Source organism: Panthera tigris, chromosome A1 (assembly GCF_018350195.1).
Source record: "Panthera tigris isolate Pti1 chromosome A1, P.tigris_Pti1_mat1.1, whole genome shotgun sequence".
NCBI lineage: Eukaryota > Metazoa > Chordata > Mammalia > Carnivora > Felidae > Panthera > Panthera tigris.
In genome coordinates, this window is record NC_056660.1 from 14836511 (window position 1) to 14863365 (window position 26855).

Here is a 26855-nt window from a genome sequence, read left to right on the forward strand (position 1 = left end):
ATAGGTGTAAACAGACTGATACACTATTGATGAAAACTACACAGTGATGGCTAAACATCAATTTTCATTCTTCCATCTGTCTTGGCTTCAGAGGGGTTCCTAAGTTGACTATGTCTCTTGCTTTCCTTTCTCATAGTCATCGTCCAATTTCAGACCGTTACACCTCCTGGCTCCACGTTCACACAGGTATCCATCCAAGCACCTGTGCATCCTATCCATCCATCCAACTAGCGAGATGGCTGACACTGAGGATATAGAAATGAGTAAGGCTAAATTCTCCTCAAGAAGAAGTCTAGGGGCACCTGGGTGGCCCAGTTGGTTAAGCATCTGACTCTTGATTTTGGCTCAAGTCATGATCCCACAATTCATGGGTTCGAGCCCTGCACTAGGATCTGTGCTGACAGTGCAGAGCCTGCTTGGGATTCTCTCTGTCCCTCTCTTCCCCTCCCCTGCTCGTGTGCTCTTTCTCTCACTCTCTCTCAAAATAAATAAACTTAAAAAAAATCCACTGCTGGGGTGCCTGGTGGCTCTGTGGGTTAAGTGTCCAACTCTTGATTTCGACTCACATGATCTTGTGGTTCATGAGTTCAAGCCCCACGTTGGGCTCTGTGTTGACAGTGCAGAGCCTGCTTGGGATTCTCTCTTTCCTTCTCACTCTGCCACTCCCCCACTTGCTTTCTATCTCTCTGTCTCTCAAAATAAATAAACCCTAAAAAAAAAAAAGAAAAAGAAAAAGTCTAATAATTTGCCTGGGCCATAGGAAGGGCTCAATAAATGTTTGTTTCTGCCCCTACTTCCTGTTCAGACAGGGACAGTGACTGCTATAACACCTGCAAGCTGTCACCTTTTCTAAGCAAACTCCTTGCACCTTTTTCATTGTAAAAATAACACTGCAACTGTCTCATGACCAGCCAACTTGATTTGACAAAGGAAAATCTGCTCCTTTTTTTATGGGCTCTTCCTTCCTTGGCTGAGAGCTGAACTTACTTGGAAGAGCACAATTTACTAAAAATGAAGCTCTAATATTAGAAATAAATTTGGGGGGTGCCTGGGTGGTTCAGTCGGTTAAGCCTCTGACTTCGGCCCAGGTCATGATCTCACGGTTCGTGGTTCGAGCCCCACGTCGGGCTCACCTGTAGCCTGCTTCAGATTCTGTGTCTCCCTCTCTCTCTCTGCCCCCCAGCCCCTGCTTGCGTGCTCTCTCTCTCTCGAAAATAAGTAAACATTAAAAAAATTAAGAAAAATAATACTCTTTTAAAAAAAAAAGAAACAAATTTGGACACCTGCATGAAGTTCAGGATCACGGGAAGCAGTCATGGAAAAAACAGAGCTTTAACAATGGATCAGATAGCCTTGCTCTTCATGTTGAAAGGAAAGGGGGACTAAGAGCGGCCAGGAGCCAGGATATACTCTCCAGGTCTTCTGTTGAGTTCGCAGCCACAGGCTGTCTCTCATGATCCACATGTGCACCTAGGAAATCCTCATGTGGAGCAAAAGTCCTAGTAACAATTAAGACCAGTTGTGAACATAGGAAGTGGCCACAAGTACCCAAAATACCTCAACAGGTTCTCTTACAGTATCAAAGCAATCACTCCTAAAAGCCAGAGTATAAAGAGTCAAGCACACATTTGTAATAATAAGCATAGAATCTTAGTTGGAAACTTGTAGTTCCTTTATAAAGATAAAGTTGGTCAAATATCTACAGGTTCCATTATCATGGCATCCTCAAGGAAAAGTTATACAATTTAACATGAAAATTAGGCTATGCCTAAAGTAATTTTTAAACTTCTCAAAAATCTAGTAAAATTAAATTCCCTATATTGTACTACTAAAAAAGGGAACGCATATTTATTAAACAAAACAAAAACAGACTACCATTTTCAAGGTGAACACTGAATATTTTCTTTAACAATAAAACTTATTATATGTGTAAGAACATTTCAGTGAAATATAAAACAAATATTTTTCTCCCCTTATTTTCAGCAGTTTTTTTCTAATTCGTCTTTTCTAGTATCAGTAGGGAGGAAGAGATGAATAACAAAGAAAGTCTGTAGCTGAAGATCCAGAAAGAAAAATCTACCTATTAGCTATCATTTCACTCAAGGGATTACAAAATGCAAAAACAAACACATCAATTTATTCATTAGGAGTCAAGTGAGGAGATAAACACCCCTGTTGAACCGAGAGATCTTAGTTTGGATGGTGCATAATGGAGGAAGCTCTCTAAGATGTCAAGTCTAGAAAGATACCACCTAGAAATGAGTGACAGTTATTCAGTGATACTAAAAGTAGGAATCGGGCTGTAACATCTATACTCAGTGAGGCTGGAGTATCAAAGCATCTCCCTAATCTTACCAATTTATCCAGTGTACCTGGACCTTCTTTGTAGCGGGTCATAAATTGTGGAATATTTTTTGAGGAGGAGAAAAAAAAAAAAAAGAAGTCTAGGTCACCAGGCCATCTGTTCTTGTAGTGCTCTGGCTGGGGGAGATCCAAGTATATCTGAGGTTAAGTGAAAGCGAGTGGCTAGCACTTTTACTATCTATCTGCAGAAGCTTTTAGCACATTTATCAGAAGCCATACAGTGCAAACTCTTTTGATATTAGGTCTCTGGGTGTAGCTTTCAAGATCATTCTTTGTTCCATTCTTCCTTTATTGTCAAACTGTACCCAACAGGTGGTCTAGAGTGTGAATTTCAAACATGTGCTATTAATATGCCCAAAACTGTTGCTGCAAAGGGGAAAGAAAACCACATTAATTGAATCTTGGCCTGTTTTTACTCATAATGTCACAAATATATTTTCTATGTCCTAAAGCAATACGAAATGATTCATAAAACCATGTGAGATCTTTAGGTGAATAAACCCATTAAAATATGTATTATTTATTGCTATTAAAAGTAATTATTAGCTTACAGCAATTCTCCACCAAAAACTACACACAAAGTAAAGGTCAACATTAAAAAAATAATAATGTTACAATCTCTTTTTCATTTACTCCGTTTCCTGTCGGTAGACTGATGATCATTAGCAAAAGTATTATATATGTAAATAATTCATATTTCAAAATTTCTTTGTAAGTATCTTTAAAATATTTTTCTCATAAATGTTTTTTGGGTAGGTCACTATTATTCCCATTTTATAGATGCCATATGGAAATAATAATAGCACCTACCTCAAAGTATTGTTTCAGAGATTCATTAGATCATCCACATTAAGTACACAGAGTATGTGGCAGATTACTTATTGAGTGCTCAAAACATGTTAGCTATTATTAATATGCAAAAGTATTAGCAACTATATTAAGGTTATCAGGAGTCCATTGAAAGCAGGCCAGGCTGGTTTGGGTCTTCATCTAAAACGGGACAGTTCTTCCAAAAAATAAAGATACCATTGTTTATATAACTAACTAGAATTTAAATGAAAACTTGAAGCATTAAAAAAAAAAAGATACCACTGTTTATATCCATCTGCCTAGAATCCTTTTCCCCTCCTCACTCCCAACTCCTGACCTCTCTACTGGGCTAATTCTTATCCTTCAGATCTCAGCTTAGATAGTACTTCTTCCAGGGGTGAGCAGTCACTAACCTCTCCCAAATCTAGATTATACTATATATACAGGGTCCTCCTCCTACATGCCCCAACATGGATCACAATTGCCTGCTTCTATGCTTCCCTATGACACTCAGGCAGGGATCATGTCTATCTATACACTACATTCTTGGTGCTTAGCACAATGCTAGAACAGAGTGGATGCTCAATAAATATCTGTGATATGAGGACATCTGGGATCTCAAATCAGCCTGGTTTATGTTGGCTGAACAGGTTTTCCTTTAGCCTGATTGACTACTACCAGCCAATGAGATAAAGCAGCAGACAGTTGGCAGGGGGTGAAGGGAGTGGTTGAGGATGAGGCTGGTGAAACGGGATGTGGCATCATAGAAGCAGAGGGGCTGAAGGGAGGGGCTCTAGAGGAAACAGGTCCCATCTGGCCACTTAAGGTCACACCAGCAGCATCACATTCAGATTCACTAATTCTGGATATCTAGATATCAGTCCTGCAGCATGGGGAATGAGAGCCTGGGTTAAGTGCACCTGGCCCCAGTCTAAGAGACTTCTGACCAGAGTATTAATAACAAAATGCAAGCCAGGGGCCCTGATAGCTGGAATGAAAGAATCCAATCTGATCCAAGACCCCAGAAGACTTACCAGACAGTTGGGATGTGTTGAGCACGTCTGGCCCAGCACAGAATTGTAGTGCTGAGGAAGAAACTTTGAGACTTTGGGCACAGCTGATGGAAAATGAACTGAAATGTTCTGATTTGTTACAGCAGCTGCATCATAGGAAGGGACAACTTTAGAATAGTATCTGACAGCATGGAAGGAATTAAGAGAGAGAGCTTTGCTGGGAATTCGAGTTTTATACATATCACCAATTGCATTCTCTGAAGTGGAGCTGGACTGACCTTTAATAAAAAAGAAAACAAATATCCATCAGTATTCACAACTCTGGAACTTGGAACCACTGTATTTGAAATAAAAGTCCTCTATGTCGTTCCCTCCTGTTACAAATTTATACTACTCTTATACTCAAATGCCGATGGAAAAACACAGCGGACTTTTTAGTATGATGGTGCAATACACATACTGTAAATTAGTGTTTGTGTGTCACCAGAAGACAGATTTTAGAGGAGCATCAGATCTCTGTGACTGTGTGTGTGTGTGTGTGTGTGTGTCTTTCATAGTAATCAAAATTGTGACCATTCTTATGAACCCGAAGAAGCATGAAAGAATGTTGGAAAGTTGAACTCTATTCAAGCACAAATAAAGTGTGGTTGATTTTATATCAATGAAATGGGTTGTATAATCATATATCTATGGTCTGTACAGTAACTAGAAGGCAGAAAAAAAGTTTTAAAATATATCATGAGGGGTGCCTAGGGCCTAGGTAGCTTAGTCAGTTGAGTGTCTGACTCTTGATTTCACTCAAGGCATGATCCCAGGAATGTGGAATCGAGCCCCATGTTGGGCTCTGCACTGAAAGCACACAGAGGCTGTTTGAGATTCTCTCTCTCCCTCTCCCTCCTCACACATGCATGCACTCTCTCTCTCCCTCAAAAACAAACTATACATATACATATATATATACACACACACACACACACATATATATATAATATTAATAATGTAATCTGAAGTAACACTATGAATACCTATCTTCTTTTGGATATTAGTAGTAATGAAAATAAAGAAATTTTATGTCTACTTTACATACAAATGTATCTAGAATATTTGTGAAAAATCATTTCAGCAGATATGTACAAAGATTTATGGAAAGGACAGGTAAAGGTTACCTAATAAAATCTAAACACTGAACTCAATCAGTACTTCTGTGTTACAGGTCAGATGTTAGCAGACACCTGGTGACCTTGGGTGGTAATTTCATTTCTCCAGCCTTCAATTTACTGACCTATGTGGTGAAAGTGACATTGGAAGACTTAACTGATTTCAACTGTTCCAATCCTCTTTCAAAAATAATTTGGCAACATGCATTATGACCTATATATGTGCTCACATTTTCAAACTCATTCATCACACACTCCCAGGTAGCTACCCCAAGGAAAAGTTCAAAATATAGGAAAATCTACGTATGGGGAAATATTTCCTATCGTATTATATATAGAATCACTCTCCCCACAAAACTACAAACACTAAATGTAGCAGTTGGAGGATGGCTAAGAAAATCTTCTATAAATTATTTGATAAGCCATTAAATGGTGGTATGAGGCACACAATCAAAAATTAAAGTATATTGGACATAATGTTAAGTGAAAGACACAGGCAACAAAACTGGATGTCCAATATGATTACTGCTGTAGAAAAATATACATAGAAAAAGACTTGAAGGAAATACATTAAAAATGAACAGCTATTATCTTAGCTGGGTTAGTTAAGGACTAATATTGCTTTCCAAGTGGAAAAATGTATATAAATAAAATTAAAATGGAGGTTCTGACTCAACGACCTTCAGGTCTTCCCCAGTCTGAACATGGCATAAAGTCCACAGTCCTAGTATATATTTGTGTCTTCCCAAGAGCAGCTGCTTCATGTGATACAACACCAAGCGATGTTGGGGCACAGAGAGGCTTGAACTCACCACCATGTAAACAGCAGTTCAGAGTTTCTGCAGAGTATAAACACTGAGAATGCAGAAGTAAGTACTGTATGTTCAAAAGGTAACATTGACAGGCATATGCCTGTGGTCTGACCTCTATCTGATTTAACCTGGGCTGATTTAATCATTCTGGGTGATATTCAGCCACAACTACTTTAAGTAGATTAACTGTGGCTCATGGCTACTTTTTTTTTTTTTTTTTTTCTATTTTCTTCCCCTCTCTCCTAAGTCAGGGGGAAAGTCTGAATTGACTAATAAAACACCCTGAATCTTGTTTGATTATATGAACGAAGAGGACTGTATGCTATTTTGGGTCTTTTTCTCTTTTGACCTTAGACACCATCCCTAGTAACATCATTTATTCCTGCAGCTTTTACCATGTCCTCATAGTATGCACAGTACCGCTACAACAGCATTTATTTTTTTTTTTTAATTTTTTTTTAACATTTATTTATTTTTGAGACAGAGAGAGACAGAGCATGAATGGGGAAGGGGCAGAGAGAGAGGGAGACACAGAATCCGAAACAGGCTCTAGGCTCTGAGCCGTCAGCACAGAGCCCGACGCGGGGCTCGAACTCACGGACCGCGAGATCATGACCTGAGCCGAAGTCGGACGCTTAACCGACTGAGCCACCCAGACGCCCCTACAATAGCATTTAAAGTACTACAGGAATTCTATTTTGCTACTGTGACCCTCCCCCCTATTCATTTTCCAGCTCCATAAGAACAAGAGCTGCACCTTGTTCGTCTTTGAGCCCCCATCTTTCAAGCAGGGACATTTAAGCTGAGAACTAAGGGATGAACTGGGAGTCCCCCATGTAGAGTATGGAAAGGACTTCCCTAGCACAGGGAACGTACTGAATTAAGTGAGTGGAATCCCTTCAAGGAAGTCAGCAGAAGGGTGACCTCAGACTCAGGCACTGAAGAGACAGGTCCGGGTGTCCTGTCATCTAGCATCTAACATGCAGATTAGGAGCTCAGTACCTTACTGACTTCTCAGTGAAGAGTCACTTTCAAGAATAAAAAAGTCACAAACTGGTAGCTGTATTTTTTTACTCTGGCTCTGCTTTTTTCCATTTTCTTATTTCTACAAGTACATTGGCATGCCTTGACATTATAACACAAATAACAAAAATGCCTCACAGTGGGTAAATACTTTTTTCACAAAGAATATTCATATAATGAAGGTTTCTTGAGCACCTACTGTATGCTGGTCATTGCACTAGGTACTAGAAATACAGCAATGAACAAAATAAGCAAAAAAAAAAAAAATTTCCGTGTCTTCATGGAGTTGATACTCTAGTGGGAGGTAACAGGCAATGAGAACATATGCAAATAAATAATATTAGAAAGTAATAAGTGCTATGAAGAAAAATACAGCAGAGAAAGTGGATAAGAAGTCTCATGCCTAGAAAAGAAGAGGAAAGAAAAGAAAAGAAAAGAAAAGAAAAGAAAAGAAAAGAAAAGAAAAGAGAAAAGAAAATGAAAGGAAAGGAACGAAAAGAAAAGTCCATGCATTATGTAATGCTGGGAAGTATACAGTTTTAATAGGTGGTTGAGAGTTACTGAGAAGGAGACAATTAAGCAAAGATATGAAGGAGGTAAGTAAGTTAATATGTTAAATCCTCACAACATAGTTATTATGCAATTAATTTGAGTATTTCCCTTTCCTTTAGATTCTATTCATGTAATAAAGTCACTAATGTGCTTATCATCTATCAGTAAGGTAAGCTTTCTACTGGATAGCCACATGCAAAAGAATGAAACTGGAGGCCTAATTAACACCATTCACAAAAATTAGCTCAAAATAGATTAAACACTTAAACATAAAATCTGAAACCATAAAACTCCTAGAAGAAAACAGGGAGTAAGCTCCTTGACAGTGGTCTTGGCAATGATTTTTTGTATTTGACACCAAAAGCAAAGGTAACAAAAACAAAAATAAACATGTGGGACTATATCAAACCAAAAACCTCTGCACAGCAAAGAAAATCATCAACCAAATGAACAGGAAACCTATGAGAAGGGAGAAAATATTTGCAAGTCACATACCTGATAAGAGATTAATATCCAAAATATATAAAGAACTCATACAACTCAACAGCAAAGAAACGAACTGATTTAAATATGGGCAGAGGATCTAAATAGGCGTTTTTCCAAGAAAGACACACAAATGGCCAATGAGTACATGAAAAGATGCTCAATATGACTAATCATCAGGGAAATGTAATTCAGAAGCACAAGGAGAGATTACCTCATACCCATTAGAATGGCTAGTATCAAAAAGACAAGAAATAACAAGTGTTGGTGATGATCTGTACTCGTGCACTGTTGGTGGGAATGTATATTGGTGCAGCCACTAAAAACAGTACAGAAGTTCCTCAAAAAAATTAAAATAGTATTACCATATGGTCCAGCAATCCCATCTCTGGGTATTTATCCAAAGAAAATGAAAATACTAACTCAAAAAGATGGAAGCACCTCTATATTTATTGCAGCATTATTGACAGGAGCCAAGAACAACCTAAGTATCCACTGATGGATAAATAAAAAAAATGTGATAGATAAGAGATATATAGACACACATACACACACACAGGCAAGCACACACGCACACATACACTGGAATATTATTCAACCGTGAAAAAGAATGAAATCCTAAAAAAAAAAAAATAATGAAATCTTGCCATTTGTAACAATATAGATCGACCTTGAGGGCATTATGTTTTGTGAAATAAGTCAGAGAATGACAAATACTGTACGATCCCACTTATACACAGAATCTCAAAAAACAAACATAAAAATTGAGCTCATAGATACAGAGAACAGACAGGTGGTTTCCAGATATGATGGCTGAGGAGTGGATGAAATGAGTGAAGGTAGTCAAAAGGCATAAAATTTTCAGTTATAAAATAAATAAGTCATGGGGATACATGTACAACATGGTGACTATAATCAGTACTACTATATTACATATTTGAAAGTTGCTAAGCAACCAGATCTTAAAAGTTCACAAGAAAAAATATTGTAATTTTGTTGACAGATGTTAAGCAGACTTATTGTGATGATCATTTCACAATGTGTACAAATAACAAATCATTATAACATTATAACATATCATCACCTGATATAATGTCTTACGTCAACTATACCTCATTTAAAAAAAAAAAGATGAGCTTTCTGGTAACAATGGTCAATTTGAGCCCAATTTCTGGGACAACAGCATACAAATGCTTGTGGCCATCTTGTGTACTTCAAGCAGACAATACCAAAAGGACTCATGGTGTGATCTTCTAGCTACACTCTTTTCCCTGGTTATGGCAATGAATGCATAGATGCACAGGGGTGCACAGGACACCCACATAACCCAAGCATACAACCGCACAGGGCATCAGGCAGAGCTCACCTCTCACAGCTTCATCCAAGGAGCCCCCCGAGGCAGGAACAGAGTACACATTCACACACTTATTAGCCAGGAATGTGATCCCTCTCACAGGTGAGTAGGTGCTTGTCAATACACCATTTTCCCTTAAAAGGATAGAAAAAAAAAAAAAAAAAAACCACCTTATACAATTCCCAAGGAAGACAACATGAACATTGCTGAGTTCAATTCCTCCCTCTATCATTCAAGTTCTAACTTGACAGACACAAATGATACATTATTTAGGCATATGAACAAATTGGTGAACAGGACTCATGATGATAGTTTCGGATGTAGAGGAATGATTTGCTTTATAGTTTTTCTTTGTTTATACATTCTAATAAATTTAAATACAGAAGCATTCATTTGGCATGTCACATTTTGTACCAGCAAATTTTTTTTAAAACTCCCAACTGAAATAGGGCTGGACTGCTCGAGGGTCCATGATCTCCTACTGAGGAATGGTAGAATGCATCCTGCCTCTGTTGGTCTGCCAGTCATGACCATCACTACCGATAAAGCCTTATTTTATGATCTTCAGAATTAACAAAACAAGAAATAAGAGTGAGTCAAATGATGAGAAGATCGTGGGCCTGAGAATGTTACATATTTTACCACTGTGACTAAATGATACAGATTGGCAATGGGAAAAGTTTATGGATTCTTCATAAATACCTGAGTTTTCATTATGGGTGGGTTCACTGCCTGTCACAATACTTCTAGCGTTAGCACTGGAGGAAAATAACAAGCCAACTGCCAGTTTACAAGAGCCCTCGTCATACCTTTGTGCCATGATTGGGCCTGGGAGGGATGGCTGGATGGACACTTGTTTCTTACAAAACCTCATATTGTTCTGAAGTACTTCCGTGATCTGAGAGAGAGAGAGACATTTATTTAGATATTTTTTCATGTATACAAATACACATACATTTCCAATTATAAAAAACAAAACTGGAGCTTTAAAGCACGGTCTATGAGGATAAAATTCAAGGGCTTAGAATCAAATACCTGGCCCATAATGGCTGGAGGGATTTTCTCCCGGACGTACTTCACATAATCAACTGTTGCCTCAAGAATCGAAGCCGCATCATTCTTTCTCCCCTTTATATATGGCAACAGAGTACGCAGCTGCTCACAGCAATACTTGATTCGTTCTCTGAGCAGAGAATAGTAATAAATGAGGAATAATTAGTTTCATTTTCTTCCTTGTACAACAAGGACAAACAGTCCTTCCTTCTGGGTCTGTTAACAGAGGAACTGCCTCCCTCCCTATCTAGTCTCTGTTTCACAGAAAGGCCATGTCCCCGTAAGCCAGCAGCCGCCATAGCCCCTGGAACCACAACTTCCTGGGGCGTCTGTTCACGCTGCTGCCCAGTACAATGTTCGTGCTGACCGCAGCCCCAGTTCACTTGCCCCGGGCCTGCTGCAGTGTGCAGGATGACCCTGCCTATGGAAACCCCCTCAGAGGAGGGAGTGGAATGCTACACATAAGTCCTTTTGTACTTCACACTAGAAGACTAGCAGACAAAGAACAGTCAGGAGATGTTTCATGTCACTGTGACCTGAACCACATTTTCAACAACGGATCAATTAGCATCTTGTAATTACATGGGCTTTACATGTGACTCTGTGTTCTGAGCCAAAGGAAAATCAGAAGGCTGCTTTCTTCAAATAAAGTAGGTATGAACAGAACAAATAAACCAATATGCAAATGAGAACATCATTCAGGCTCGTATCAGAAAGAAACTCACCTAAGTCTTTCATGGTTCTGAAGGGAAACACATAGGAAATAAATATAAATACAAGCTTTTGATCTAAGCCTTTGGTACTTCTTTTTATGCATATATTCTTTTAATAAACATTATTAAGCACCTGTTTTATGTTGAATAGCAAGCACCTTGACATATATAGGGTCAAACGCTGGCTCTGACAATTACCAGACCTTTGGCAAATCACCAAACCTTTCTGAACCTCAAATTGATATATAGCCTGTGAATAACTCAAATATTCTAGATCAGCAGCATTTTAATTGGACTTTGATCAGTACTGACAGTTCTCTAGAGGTGTCTCAGGGACTATTCTAGAAAAAAAAGGATAAAAAAAAATCAACAATTTGACCATGTACACAAAGGCTTAAAGCTTTTCAGAACAAACTTTTTGCAAGATGATATGCATTATAGCAGTATATCAGTAAGCTATTAAAAAAAAACAATCTAAACACAACAATAGGTGGACGCTTAAGCTATAGCTTACTAACTCAGTAGAATATTATCTGGCAGTAGAAATGAAATGCTATAAACCTTATGGGAAAAATAGGATATTTTAGAAGATACAACTATAAAATACAAGGCAGTATATAAAATATGATCAAAGACATTAAACAAAGTAAAAATAAAGCACAGGAAAAGATTTGAAAGTGAAATCATCAAGTCATAGTTATTTCTGGATGGTTGGGCTATGGAAAATATTATTTCTTCCTTTTATTTTTTACTTTTCCCAAATATTTTTGCCGGGTACAAGCTACTTTTACACTAAAAAATCCTGTAAGATATTCTTTCCAACATTCGTTAGGAAAATGTTCAAACACACAGAAAGACTGAAAGAACTTAGAATCTGAATTCTTTCAAGTTGAAAAATTAAGAATTTGTACAAAGAACATATATATACTTCACCCACCTAGAATCTACAATGAATGTTTACTGTTTTCACTTTGTCACATATGAATCATCACACTGGCCATACCTCAATCTATTTTATTATACTGAAGAATTTCAAAATAATTTGTAAACTTAAGACACTAAACTCTTAAACATATCATTAGCTAGAGTTCAATTATTTTATTTTCAAATAAAAGTTACATAAAATTAAAAAATACACAAACCTTAAGTGTACCATTCTATGAGTTTTGAAAAACGCACAAAACTATGTAACAAAAACCCTAATTATCATGATCACAACCCAAAAAGTTCCTTATCTCATCCCTCAAAAGGGCCAACAACATTTCTGATATTTTTCCATCCCACATTAGTTTTGCCTGTCTTTGAACCTCATATAAATCAAAATCTACAGGATGCGCCATTTTGTGTAAAATTTCTTTCACTGAGCATGTTTTTGAGATTTGTCCATGTGGCTGTTTATTATCAGTAGTTTGTTTCTCTTTATTGAGTAGTAGTATTCCATAGGATAAGTATGCCATAGCTTATTTACCCATTCTTTTACTGACGAACACTTTGGCTGTTTCCAGTTTTCGATCATTATGAATAAACCTGCTAGAACACTCTGTACATCTTTCTGTGAATGCATGTTTTTATTTCTCTGGGAACACATCTAAGAATAGAATTAATGGGTTAATTTTTTAAATTTATAAGAAACTGGAAGAACTTTTCCCAAAATAGTACCATTGTACACTCCCACTGTCAATGTATGAGGGTTCCTATTGTTCCAAATCCTTGACAACATTTAATACTGTCAGTAGTTTTAATTTTAGTATGTTGGCCTTTCTGAGCAATTTAGTATATTGTCAGTAGTTTAATTTTAGCATTTTTGGTACATGGTAGTACCCCATGCTTTACTTGCATTTCTGTGACAAAAATAAATTACGTTGAGCACTTTTTCTGGTGTTTATTGGGCACTTGCATATCTTCCTTTGTGAAGTGTCTGTTCAAATATTTTATTTCCATTTTAATTGGATTGCAGGGCTTTTTGGTATTGCACTGTAGGAGTTCTTTATCTTCTGTAATACCATATTTTTTTCTAGCATATTTGCTTTGCAAATATTTTCTCCCAGTCTACGGTTTGCCTATTGATTTTCTTAGTGGTGTGTTTTGATAGCTACTTTTAAATTTTGATGAGTCTAATTTATCTACTCTTTTATGGTTATTACTTTCTATGTCCTAAGGAACAACTGCCCAACCTCAGCTTGTGAAGACATTCTCCTATGCTTTCTTCTAGAACAGTAAGAGTTTAATGTCTTAAGTTTACAACTTACTTTGAAATTCTTCAGTATAATAAAATAGATTGATATATGGCCAGTGGGAGGATTCATATGTGACAAAGTGAAAACAGTTCTTCTAGAAATGTACTGTCCAATCCAATAGCCAGTAGACTGGTCTATAATGATTTACATAGCCATTAGTCTATATAAACTAGTTAAAATTAAATAAAATTCAAATTCATTACCTGTTACAATAGACACATTTCAAATACTCAGCAACTACATATGATTAGCAGCTCCTTTACTGGACAATGGATGCAGATATAGAGTATTCCTAACATTGCAGAAAGTTCTACTAAACAGTACTATTCTAAGTTTTAGCTTTATACTATAGTTTTGTCTATGCTCCAACTTGAATTAATTTTTATACAATATAGTAAGAGATCAAGGTTCATTGTTTTTCCATTTGGATATCCAGCTGTTCCAACATCATTTATAAAAAAGACTTGTTTCCCAGTAACTTTGCTCTGGTGATTCACTGAAAATCAAATGAACACAAATGTGTTGGTCTAAGTGCTGGGATATTATGTTCCATTGATCTATTGGTCAACCTTTATGATAGTAACACACTGATTAACATACTGTATACTAAGTCTTGAATCAGATAGTTTAAGTCTTCCAATTTTGTTGTACGTTTTCAAGACTGCTTTATTCTAAGTCCTTTTATGTTATAGGTCTTTTTCATTTTTAAATCTTATTATCAATTTCTTTTTTTAATTTAAAACAATTTTTATTTTTTTTTAATTTTTAAATTAAAAAAAATTTTAATGTTTATTTATTTTTGAGAGAGACAGAGACAGAATGCAAGTGGGTTAGGGGCAGAGAAAGAGGCAGACACAGAATCCCAAGCAGGTCCAGGCTCTGAGCTGTCAGCACAGAGCCCGACATGGGGATTGAACTCACAAGCCATGAGATCATGACCTGAGCCGAAGTCGGACGCTCAACCGACTGAGCCACCCAGGCGCCCCTAAAACAATTTTTTTAATGTTTATTTCTAAGAGAAAGAGAGAGAGCATGAGTGGGAGAGTGGAGAGAGAGGAGACACAGAATCTGAGGCAGGCTCCAGGCTCTGAGCTGTCAGCACAGAGCCCGACACAGGGCTTGAACTCCTAAATCGTGAGATCATGACCTCAGCTGAAGTCCGACGCTTAACTGACTGAGCCACCGAGGTGCCCCAGATTATCAGTTTCTGTAAAAAAAAAAAAAAAAAAAAGCCTACTGGAATTATGATTTATATTCAAATAAAGTTATATTTCAATTTGGTGAGAACACATTAACAGTACTGATTCTTTCAAGTTGTAATTATAGTATAATGCATGATTTAAGTTTCTTTGGTTTCTCACAGCAATAGTTTGAGTGATCAATGTACAGATACTATGTGTCTTTTGGATATTTTTTCCTAAGTACTGCCATAAATGTAATTATTTTTCATTTTTATTTTCTAATAGTTTACTGCTTATATGTAATAATACAATTAATTTCTGTATATTAACTTTACATCTTGCAACCTTGCTATATTAATCTTTTGGTTTTAGAGGTTGTATTGTATGTGTCTTAGGACTTTACACATAAACAATCATGCTATCTACAAATAAGAAAGTTTTGCTTTTTCCTTTCTAATCTGTATTTTTTAATTTCTTTCTCTTACCTAATTGCAATGGCTAGAACAGTTTGATCAATGCTGAATACAGTTAGCACAAATGGGCACCTTTCCTTTGTTCCAGATCTAAGAGACATGGTCAGATTTTCATCATTAAGTACAATGCTAGCCATAGGTTTTCATTGATGCCCTTTAACAGACTGTGGAGGTTCTCTTCCATGTCTGATTTGCTGAAAGGTTGGTTTTGGGGTTTTTTTTTAATCTGAAAAGAATATTGAATATCATCAAATCATTTTTCAGAATCTGTTACATGGTTTTTCTCCTTTATTTTGTTTACTCTGAATTCCACTGATTGATGTTTTGAATATTACACAAGTTTTGCTTTTCTAGAATATACTTGGTGTGGTCATGATGTATTACATCTTCATATATTGCTTGACTTGATTGGCTAAAATTATGCTAAGTGTTTTATGTCCCTGTTCATGAGGAATATTGGTCTGTAATTGTTTTTTTATGTCTTTATTAGGTTAGGGTTATGGCCTCGTGAAATGGGTTAGGAATTATTCCCCCTCTTCCATTTTCTGTAAAAATTTAAGATTGGTATTACTTCATTAAATGTTTGACAGAATTCATCAGTAAAACCATCTGAGATTAATGTTTTCTCTTTGTTAAGGTTTTTAATAACAAGTTCAATTTCTTTACTATATAGGGCTACTCAGATTTTCTGCTTCTTCTGGTATCAGTGTTGGTAAATTGCGTTCTTCACAAATTTGTCCATTTTGGGAGTGCCTGGGTGGTTCAGTAGGTTAAGCATCCGACTTCAGCTCAGGTCACGATCTCACGGTTTGTGGGTTCAAGCCCTACATCAGGCTCTGTGCTGAAAGCTCAGCACCTGGAGCCTGCTTTGGATTCCGTGTCTCCCTCTCTCTCTCTGCCCCTGCCCCGCTCACGCTCTGTCTCTGTCTCTCAAAAATGAACAAAAAAATTTTTTTAATTTGTCCATTTTGTCTAAGTTTCTGAGCTTACTGGCATAAAATTCTTCAAAATATATTATTCCTATATTTAAATGTTTATAGGATATGTAGTGATAATTCATTTCATTTAACATATTGGTAAAATGCTTTCAATATCTCTCCTCACTTGCCTGCTTCCCCTACTTTCTATTTAATTTAGATTTAATTCACTCTATTTTTTCTAGCTCCTTAAAATGGACTCTTAGGTCACTAATTTTCAGACCTTTTGCCTTTTCTAATATAAGCACTTAAAGTCATAGTGTTTTCCATAAAATTTGCTTTAGCTACATCTTGTCAATTTTGAAATACTCTACTCTCACAATCATTCAGTTTGCAATACTTTCTAGTTTTTCTTGTGATATTTTTCTTTTACCCATGGATTATTTAGAAGTATGTTTTTCAATTATTTGAGGTTTTCCTTTATATCTAATTCTTGATTTTTAATTTGACTTCATTGTGGTCAGGGAACATACTCCTTATGAATTCAACTCTTTTAAATTCAACTCTTTCAAAACATATTATTTCCTTCAGCGTATGATTTATCTAAGTCATTGTACCATGTGCCTTTGAAAAGAATGGGTATTCTTCAGTAGTTGCTGAATACAATGTTCTATAAATATCTACTAGATCAAGATGGTTAATAGTGTTTATCCATTCTGACAATCTGTGCTATAGTTGGATATAGGCGGATAAAGGCCTATCATTTTATGATTTTTTTTTTGCCTGTAGTTTCTTTGGCTTTCTTTTTTGTTCTTCTCTTCTTCCTTTCTTGACTTCTTTTTAAATAACTTTTAAAATCCAATTTTAATGTATTGGCTTCATAGCTATGCCTTCTGCATATCTCTTTAGGATTGCTCTAGGGATTACAATATATATCTAACTTTTCATAGTCTATTTAGAGTTAAAATTTTGTGACATCACATAAAATATACAAATGCTGCCATCACATAAGTACCTTTGCCCCTTTCATCCTTCATGCTATAGCTGTCATATGTACATATCTACATATACAGTTGACCCCCAAACAACATGGGTTTGAACTGCACTCATCCACTTATACACAGATTTTCTTCAGTAAATACAGTATAGCACTATAAATGTATTTTCTCTTCCTTATGATTTTATTAGTAACATTTTCTTTTCTCTATCTTACTTTATTATAAGAATACAGTATATAATATACATAACATATAAACTATTTGTTAATCGACTGTTTATGTTATTGGTAAGGCTTCCAGTCACCAGTAGGCTATTAGTAGTTAAGTTTTGGGGGAGTCAAAAGCTATGCACAAATTTTTGACTGCATGGGCATCAGCACCCCTAACACTTATGTTAAGAGTCAACGGTGTTACAAACTCCACAATACAATGCTATAAATTTTCACTTATAACACACTGAGCATTTTATATAAATAAGTAGGAAAAATGTTTGTTTTCTAATATTTTCTCATGTATTGATCACTTCTGATTCTTTTCAGCCCTTCCGAAAGATCCAAGTATCCATTTGTTACAATTTCTGGTTAGCTTAAAGAATCTCCTTTAGCTTTCTTACCCTGCAGGTCTGCAGCTGTCAAAATCTCTGGTTGTCTTTTATGTTGAAATACCTTATTTCATTATTTACTGTTAAAAAATAATACCTGATGGAAATATGATTTATACAAAGAAGTGAAGGGTATCAGATATAATAAGTACGGTGGCATACATAAAAGACTAATTTGTATCTAATTTATTAACATCTTAAAAACTAATTAGTAGGCCTCTGACAGATCTGGAGCAGTTATGTCTGCTGCTGGGGTTTCTACTACAGACGCAATAAAAAAGTGTTCTCACACTTTCTACCTGTCTGATTGTGGCAGCCATGACTAAATGGGAGAATACAAGGGAAAAACATGGTAATACAGAAAAAACATGGAGAAAGAATTTATGTAACTGAGAAATAACCTTGTAAACAGTAAAGAGCCTATTTTACTAAAAAACCAAACCAAAACCAAAAAAAACCCAAAAATCTAAAATTTGAGCTAGAAGAAAAATTATTTATAGATGAAAATGACTGAAAATTATTTACCACTTCTTCAGTAAAGATGTAGGATGTATTTCCCTCCCCTTGAATCTCTCCTGGCCTGTGCCTAAGTTAATCAAAAGATATCCAGAGAAGTGACTACAACAGTTCCAGGACTAACATCTGAGAAGACAAAGCTTCAATGCTGGTCTCGTTAAACCCTGAGCCATCAGGCAAGAGGTCTGTCTTAGCTTGCTGGAGAGACCACGTGGAGAGGTACTGGGACCATAGGGAAAGATAGCAACCCATTTGAGGACGTTTCAACCACACCCCACCAAGAGGATATCCATGTGGATGAAGCTGTGCTGGGCTCTCCAGACAGGATATTTGCCAGCTGAACACCACAGGGTAACCACAGTAAACACCATGTGAGGAGAATCACAAAATCAAGTTCTACTCAAATTGATGATCCATAAAGTTGTGAGATATGATAAATAGGCTGTTGTTTTAAGCCACCAAGTTTTAGGGTAACTTGTTACACCACAAAAGAACTAGAAGAATAGCTTACAATTTAAAGCAAAAATAACAATGTGAGGTTGATAATATATGTAAAAGTAAAATATATGACAATAACAAAAATAGAAGGTAGGTAGAAATACACTGATGTATATCAAGTGTCATAATGTCAAATCAAGGTAGACTACGGTAAGTTAAGGATGCGTATTATAACCCTAGAGAACCACTAAAAAAAGATAGTTTCAGCTCAAAAGCTAATAGAGGGGAAAAAAAGGAATGCCAAAACAGACTTAATTAATCCAAACTAAGGCAGGCAATGAGGGAAAAAAAGGAAAAGAAAATAGAACTAGTGAAAACAAACAGAAAAATCATGGACCTAAAATCAAACTTAACGGTAATTATAAGTAAATCAAATAAACATTCCAATGGAACAATTGTTAGAATGGACAAATTAAAAAGGAAAATAAGAGGTGCCTGGGTGGCTCAATGGGTTAAGTGTTTGACTCTTGATTTCGGCTCAGGTCATGATCTCGTGGTTCATGGGATCCAGCCCCACGTCGGGCTTTTTGCTAACAGCTCTCCTTCTCTCTCTGTCCCTCCCCTGCTCATGCTCTCTCTCCTCCTCAAAATAAATAAACATTTTTAAAAAAAAGGAAAATAAGATTCAACTTCATGCTCTTTACATTTAAAGATACCCTTTAAATATAAAGACATATTTAGGTTACAAAAAAACATGCAAACACTAATCACGAGAAAGCTATATGAATACCAAGGTGGATTTTAAGATGAAGTACTAGCATAGATAGTTAGCACTTATCATTTCCTAACAAGTGGTCAATTCATTTAGAAGACAGTCACCTAACAATTTCAAAATACATGAAGCAAAAACTGACAGTAATGAAGTAAAAAGTAGAGCAATCTACAGTTACCACTGGACATTTATCTCTCAGAAAAATCAATAAGGATACAGAATATATATGAAAAACACTATCAAGCAATTCTACCTTATTAATATTTAGAACACTATGCCCAAACAGAAAACATTCTCTTCAAGTGCATGTGGAATACTCATCAAAGGCAACCATACTTTGGGCCATAAAACAAATCTCAGAAAATATCAAAGGATAGAAACCTGACAGAATATATTCTCAGATGATAATGTAATTCAGTTATGATTCAATCCTTGGAAAATCTCCAAATATTTGGAAGCTAAGTTGTACTTCCAAATAATCATTGGTCAAAGAAAAAATCACAAGGGATATGAGAAAAATACTTTGAACTAAATGATAGTGGAAATGTAATAAGTCAAAATTTATGAGATGCAGCTAAAGCACTGATAAGAAAAAAAAACTTTTATAAATGGAAATTTATAGTTTTAAACACTTTTATTATAAAAGAAGAGAAGGTTAAAATCAATGATTTAACCTTTACGTTTCTACTTAAGAAAATGGGAAAAAGAACAAAGTATACACAAAAAGGAAATGACAGAGTAGAATCAGTGAAATATAAAATGGGCAAATAATAGAGAAAATAAATGAATAAAAATCTGGTTCACTGAAAAAATCAATAAAACAGATAAACCCCTTGTGAGACTGATCAAGAAAAAAAAAGAAAGAAAACACAAATTATCAATGCCAGGAATGAAAGAATATCATCAGAGACCTACAGACATTAAAAGGATTATAAGAGAGTATTATGAACAAAAAGTCATTCAAAAAATTTAACACCTTGGGTTAAATGAACAAATTTCTTGAAAGACATAAACTAACTGAGAGGAAAAACACAGAAAATCTAGTCCTATAATCATTAAAGGAATTGAATTTTTAATTAAAACTTTCCCACAGAGAAAACTCCAAGCCTAGATTACTTCACTGTTAAATTCTATAAAACATATCAATCTTACACAACTCTTTTAGAAAACAGAAGAAAGACTTTCTATTTCATTTTATGAGGTCAGCAATTCCAATACCAAAATCCAATAAAGACATAAGAAATTTAGACACCAAGAACCTTCATGAACACAGATAATTAACAAAAATTAACAAAATATTAGCAAATAAAATCTAGCAATAAAAAAATACACCAAGGTAGAGTACAGCATTTTAAAATAATCAATGTAACCAGTACATTAACTGAAGAAAGGAGTACACCATACAATCAGCTTAATATATACCAAAAACATACGGACAAAATTTTACATCCATTCCTAATGAAAACTTGAACCAGGAACAGAAGAAAACTTTCTTAAGCTAATAAAAGGCATGTACAAAAACAGAGTCTACATCATATGTAATGGTAAAAGACCTAATACTTTCCCTGTAAGACTGTAAACAAAACAAGGATTTACCTTCATCACTTCTAATTCAAAAAACTGGTCAAGGCATTAAGGTGAAAAATAGAAATAGCCAAAGATTGGAAAGAAAAATGTCTTTATTCACAGATGACATAATTGTGTATGTGAGAAATCTAAAAAAATGACGAAGTGATGAATAGATAAAGCTAGCTCATGGGATACTAGGTCACCATACAAAATAAATTTAATTCTAGATATTACTTATGAACATTTTGGAAACATGAATAAAAAAACTGCTTAAAACAAAATGTTTTAAAACTTCCCAAAACATTCAGAAATAATAAAGTACAAAACACTGTTGAAATAAAGATCTTTTTAAAAATGGAGAGATGAACTGCCAGAATCAATACTGTTCAACATCAATTTTCCCCCAAACTGATCTACTGATTCAGCACAATCCAAATCAATATCCTAGCGGGAGCACCTGGGTGGCTCAGTCTGTTAAGCATCAGACTCTTTCGGCTCAGGTCATGATTTCACAGCTTGTGAGATTGAGCTCCTGCATTGGCATTCTCTCTCACTCACTCTCTCTCTCTGCCCCTTCACCATGCACGCACTCTTTCTCTCTCTCAAAATAAATAAATAAACTTAAAAAAAAACATCCTAACAGGATTTTTTAAAAGAAAGAAATTGACAAGCTTATTTTAAAATTTACATGAAAATTCAAAGTACCTTTAATATCCAAAGCAACTTGAAAATGAGAAACAAAGTTGGAAGACTTTATCTGATTTTTGAGACTAGTAAAGCTAAATAATCACTACAGCGTATTACTGGAGTGAAGAAGAAAGAAAAGTAGGTCAGTGAAACAGGGAATCTAGAAATACACTGATATGGTAGTTGGTTTTTATGGAAGTACCAAAACAATTCACTAAAGAATGGGAAGTCTTTTCAACAAAATCTTAAAAATCTCCATCTGAAAAAAATTTCAACAATCACTTCATCTCATACATATAAATTAAGATAAATAATCATAAAAGCTAAAACTATAAAATAAAACATCCTGTAGACAACATAGGGGCATGTAATTGAACTTGGTGGTAGGCAATGACTGCTAATACAGGATAGAGACAGCATATTTTTAAATACTGATAAATTGTACTTCAAAATTTTTGAAAACTTCTGCTGATCAAAAGATGTAACTGTTCACAAAAAAGAATAGTGAGCCACAGGTTAGAAGAAAATATCTGTAGACATAAATTTGGCAAAGGATTTGAATCCAGAATATTAAAGAGCTCCTATAACTCAATAATAAAAACACAAGTAAGCACATTTTTTTAATGGGCAAAAGATTTGAACAGACTGTTCATAAAAGAAGATATACAAATGGCCAAACACATGTGAAAAGCTGCTCAACCTCATTAATCATCAGGAAAATGCAAATTTAGAATCACAATTAGACCATACTCCACAACCACAAGAATGACTAAAATGGAAAAGACTAACAATACCAAATGATGAGGATATGGAGCAACTAGTGTTCTCATATATTGTGGGTGGGAGTGCAAAATGGTGCTACTATTTTGGATTTCTGCTTGGAAGTCTCCTAAAAAGAAACATACACCGATCCTGTGGTATGCCACTCTATTTCTGAGAAAAATGTAAATGTAGGTTCGTAAAACATATATAAAATAATGTGCATAGTCTTCTTCTTCTCCTTTTTTTTTTTTTAAGTAAGCTCTATGCCAAGAGTCGCATGCTCTATTAGTCTATCAGTCTATTAACTGAGCCAGCCAGGCACCCCCCCACCCCCCACCACCAACAGTAGCTTTATTCTTAATAGATAAAACCCAGAGAATGAATAACCAAAATGTGGTATGTTTACACAACGGAATATTCCTCAACAATAAATAGGAACAAATCACTAAAACACACAACTGTAATGAATCTTAAAACATTTTCTAAGTGAAAGAAGCCAGACATAAGTGTACATATTGATGGTTCCATTAATATATAGTTCTAGAACAAGCAAAACAAATCTATAGTGATAGAATAGTAGCTGTTGCTAGGAGATGTGAAAGGATAGACCAGGAAAGAACATGAGATAATTTAAAATGCAGGTTTTATTATTATTCAGGTATGGTGAGGCCAACAGATCAGGAGATGACCACCATTAAAAAGAGTTTGTTACTCACAGTTCCCAAGAGGAGGGGGCCACTTCATACTATGCAAGGCCACATGGGGAAGCACCAGGGTCAGTTAGGAGGCAGGAGGAGTCAGAGGAAAGAAAACAAGGGTAAGAGAGTTTATTGTGGTTTCTGAGAGAAGAAACAGGCTAGGTGGGTAAGCAGGCCTAGGATTGGCTAGTTTGAATAACTTCAGCAGGCTGTGGGATGTAGGGGCTGTCCCAGGTTGGTAGCACATCACCATGAGGTGATAAGAGCAGGGAAATATTGGCCTGGAGCATAAGAGCCTGATAGAGAGAATGGGTGTGGATGGTCTCTGGATTGGTCAGTTTGTACATATGCAGGGCATGCTCACCAGCAAATCATTTACTATCTCTAGAAACTGGCTAGTGCTGGGATGAGCAGTCTCTACATGGTCAATAAGGTACCCGATGTCAAAACATCAGAATAAAAAGACATACTTGGAGGTGCCTGGGTGGCTCAGTTGGTTAAGCATCCAACTCTTCATTTTGGCTCATGTGATGATCTCGCGGTTTGTGGGTTTGAATCCTGTATCAGGCTCTGTGCTGACAGCAAAATGTCTGCTGCAGATTCTTTCTCTCTCTCTCTTTCCACCCCTCCCCTGCTCTCTTTCTCTCTCAAACCAAGTGAACATTTAAAAAAAAAAAAAAAAAAAAAAAGACATGCTTAATACACAAGGGAACATTCTGATAATGGAAATGTTGTGGTTTAGATGGGTGTATGCATTTGTCTGCCTCATGACCAATGCTGGCCCTTCCCTATGTATTCCTGAATGGTGTGATATACCTCCTCCTCTTGGGAACTGTGGGTAACAAACCATCTTTTTAAAATTCAAACCAGGGGTGCCTGGTGGCTTAGTCAGTTAAGCGTTCAACTCTTGATTTTGGCTCAGGTCATGATCCCAGGATCATGGGATATCTCTCTCTCCAAAATAAAAAATAATAAAAATAAAATTAAATAAATTCATCAAACCAAACACTTAAACACATGCAACTTACCTCTTACAGACACTGATTTAATCTTGATATCAATTAAGTGTAACTTTTTATCCTAAATGTTCTAATATTCCTGAGACTATATAGTATATTAGCAAACATTATGGATCTAGCTGTGTTCATTGCTTCTCAAATCTTTCTGGCTCTAACATCAAATTTAGGAACTTGAGGTTAGGAGAGGGCAGGAAAATATGAGACCTGTATCCTTAAATGATAGTGGAGCAAACAGATTGAGTAAAGTTTCATCCTTTGACTGAGACACAACTCAAAGTGACCTCTTATGAGCACTTTGAAGTGAAAGACTTCTTTCAAGTCTTATGTATTAACTAAAAATGTGTCCAGATGCACCTGGGTGGCTCAGTTGCTTAAGCATCTAACTCTTGATTTTGGCTCAGGTCATGAGCTTATGGTTTGTGAGTATGAGCCCCGCACCAGGCTCTGCGCTGACAGTGTAGAGCCTGCTTGGGATTCATTCATTCTCATTCTCTCTCTCATTCTCTCCCTCTCATTCTCCCCCTCTCCCCCTCTCCCCCTCTCCCCCTCTCCCCCTCTCCCCCTCCCCCTCTCTCTCTCTGTGCCCCTCCACTCTCACATCAGATCTGGGCATGAAAAACAATGAAAGAGAGGTAGCATCTCCCAATATCCTTTCATTGCAGCCATTTAGAAATATCACAAATTCTAACACCAAATAAAGTATGGAAAACACAATCTTAGAATATAAAATGTATAATATATAGTTTTAAAAATACTCCTGCACTGTGTTTTTCTCACTCAGTGCAGATCACTGAAATCTATGGGACAGCACTAGCCAACAGGTCCCCACTAAGTCTTCACTCAGCCAAAGTGGCAAACGTGAGTGATAGTCTTTTGGACTAAACTAGGTCATCAACTAGCCCATGTCATCAAGACCAAACCCTACCACATTCCCATTAATCTTCAGCAGATAACACAGGCCATTTGGCAAAAATTACTCAATTTTCCTCATGAAAAGATTCATCTTTATCTTCAAGCTTTAGCTTCTTCTTTCCATTTTTAGAAGAGGTGTTCTTCCACCTGGTTCTAGATTCCATAATCTTCTACCTACTTAGGGATGCTAAGTCCATAACCAACCCCCTCTCTAGCTATAGGGGATTTTACTATTATTTGACCTTCCTCCCAATGAGAGGTGAGGTTCTATGTACCCTTCCTTTAGATTGGGATAGGTTTTATGACTGCTATGACCAATAGACATACAGGAGAAGTAGCACTGGGCCAGTTTCTGGTCCCCTACCTCAAGAGAGTGGCAGCTTCCTCTCCCTGTCTCTTGGAACACTCTCTAGGATCCCTGGGCTGCCATGTAAGAAGCCTGACTACCATGCAGGAAAAGCTTCAGTTGATAGCCCCAGCTGAGCTTAAACTTCTAGCCATCCCTCCAAAGGCTCCAGACATAAGGTCTTAGACCATCCTGACTAGACCATCCACTAGCTGAATACTACCAAGTGACCCCAGTTGATGTCATGTAGACAGAATTGCCCACTGAGCTCTGCTCAAATTGCTGATCCATAAAACCATGTATCAAGCCAATACATTTTGGCTTCATTTTTTATATCACAGATATGTCATTTTTTTACACTATAGATCATCACAACATGAGTATCTTCACGACCTCTGTCTCTCTTCCAGGTATTTTCTTTCGGAATATAAAAACATATTCATGTCTGGCCCAATCTTATCAACATTTTTCATTTTACCCAAGATCCCCTTTTACTTATCACACACCCTCATTTTCTTTCCTTTCACTTATGCTCCTGCCTTTCATTCTCTATCTTTCCACAGTGGTGCTTCTTCCCTAATCATGCCAATGAAATTATTTTTGCCAAGACCAATGATGTTTAGGCTCTGACAAATACAGTTAATTATTAGTTCTTCTCTTACTTGCTCACTGTGTCATGTCATTGAACACTCATTCCTTTAGGAAACTCTTCTCTGGTCGCCTCAATTCCATTCCCTCTTGGCTTATCTTCCTAGTAACTCCTTCCTTTCTCCCTTATTTCTTCTCTGCTGCCTGTACCCTAAATAGATTTTTCCCAAGGTTCTCTTTTCCACTTATCTCTTCTTTACATGGTTTGCAAACTCATCATATCCATCCCTACAACCACTGCTTCAAGTAGATGCTGTATCCTGAGAGTTCTAAGTCCATATTTGTAGCCTAGATCTTTCTCTAGAACCTAAGGGTCAATTCTGACTGGACAGCTTCATGGAAACTCCCCTAGAGTGTTCACACCCAACAAGAGCAAAAGTCACCTCCCACTGCCAGACTGCCATTCTCCTGGACTTCCCAGTCAGTTGGTGAATGCAACATCTATTTGAAAGTTACACTTGACTCCTCCTGCATCCATGCTTATACTGAATGTACTTACTTAATATATCTGGAAATGGTTTATTCCTCCTTATCCCATTTCTAAAACCATAGTTCAGGATTTCATCACTTCTTTTTACAGATTCCACAGGCTTCTGGATTCAACTCACTCTCTAACATCCTGCTAGAGTGTTCACTCTAGGTGCAAATCTTATCATATCACTCTTTGGCTAAAACCCTTTGGTGCCTCCCCAACAGTTTCAGATTCAAATTCAAATTTCTTAACATGACGAGCACAATCCTTGGCTA

The 26855-nt window shown here is 36.4% G+C and overlaps 1 protein-coding gene across 2 annotated transcripts in view; it reads right to left on the minus strand.

Annotated features, from left to right (window-relative positions):
• Nucleotides 1-1692: 1692 nt before the first annotated feature.
• Nucleotides 1693-26855, minus strand: part of LOC102967108 (spermatogenesis- and oogenesis-specific basic helix-loop-helix-containing protein 2) — a 54240-nt gene continuing 29077 nt past the window's right edge. Inside the window, exons 7-11 of one of the 2 annotated variants that reach the window (XM_042956906.1) lie at nt 10604-10751; nt 10378-10466; nt 9581-9702; nt 4209-4465; nt 1693-2730 (exon numbers count right to left, since the gene is read on the minus strand). In XM_042956906.1, coding sequence (XP_042812840.1) covers nt 2710-2730; nt 4209-4465; nt 9581-9702; nt 10378-10466; nt 10604-10751 — 637 coding nt within the window. In that variant the 3' untranslated portion in view covers nt 1693-2709. Of the gene's footprint in view, nt 2731-3104; nt 3371-4208; nt 4466-9580; nt 9703-10377; nt 10467-10603; nt 10752-26855 lie in introns of those variants that run through there. The other variant, XM_042956870.1, reaches the window with a different exon arrangement.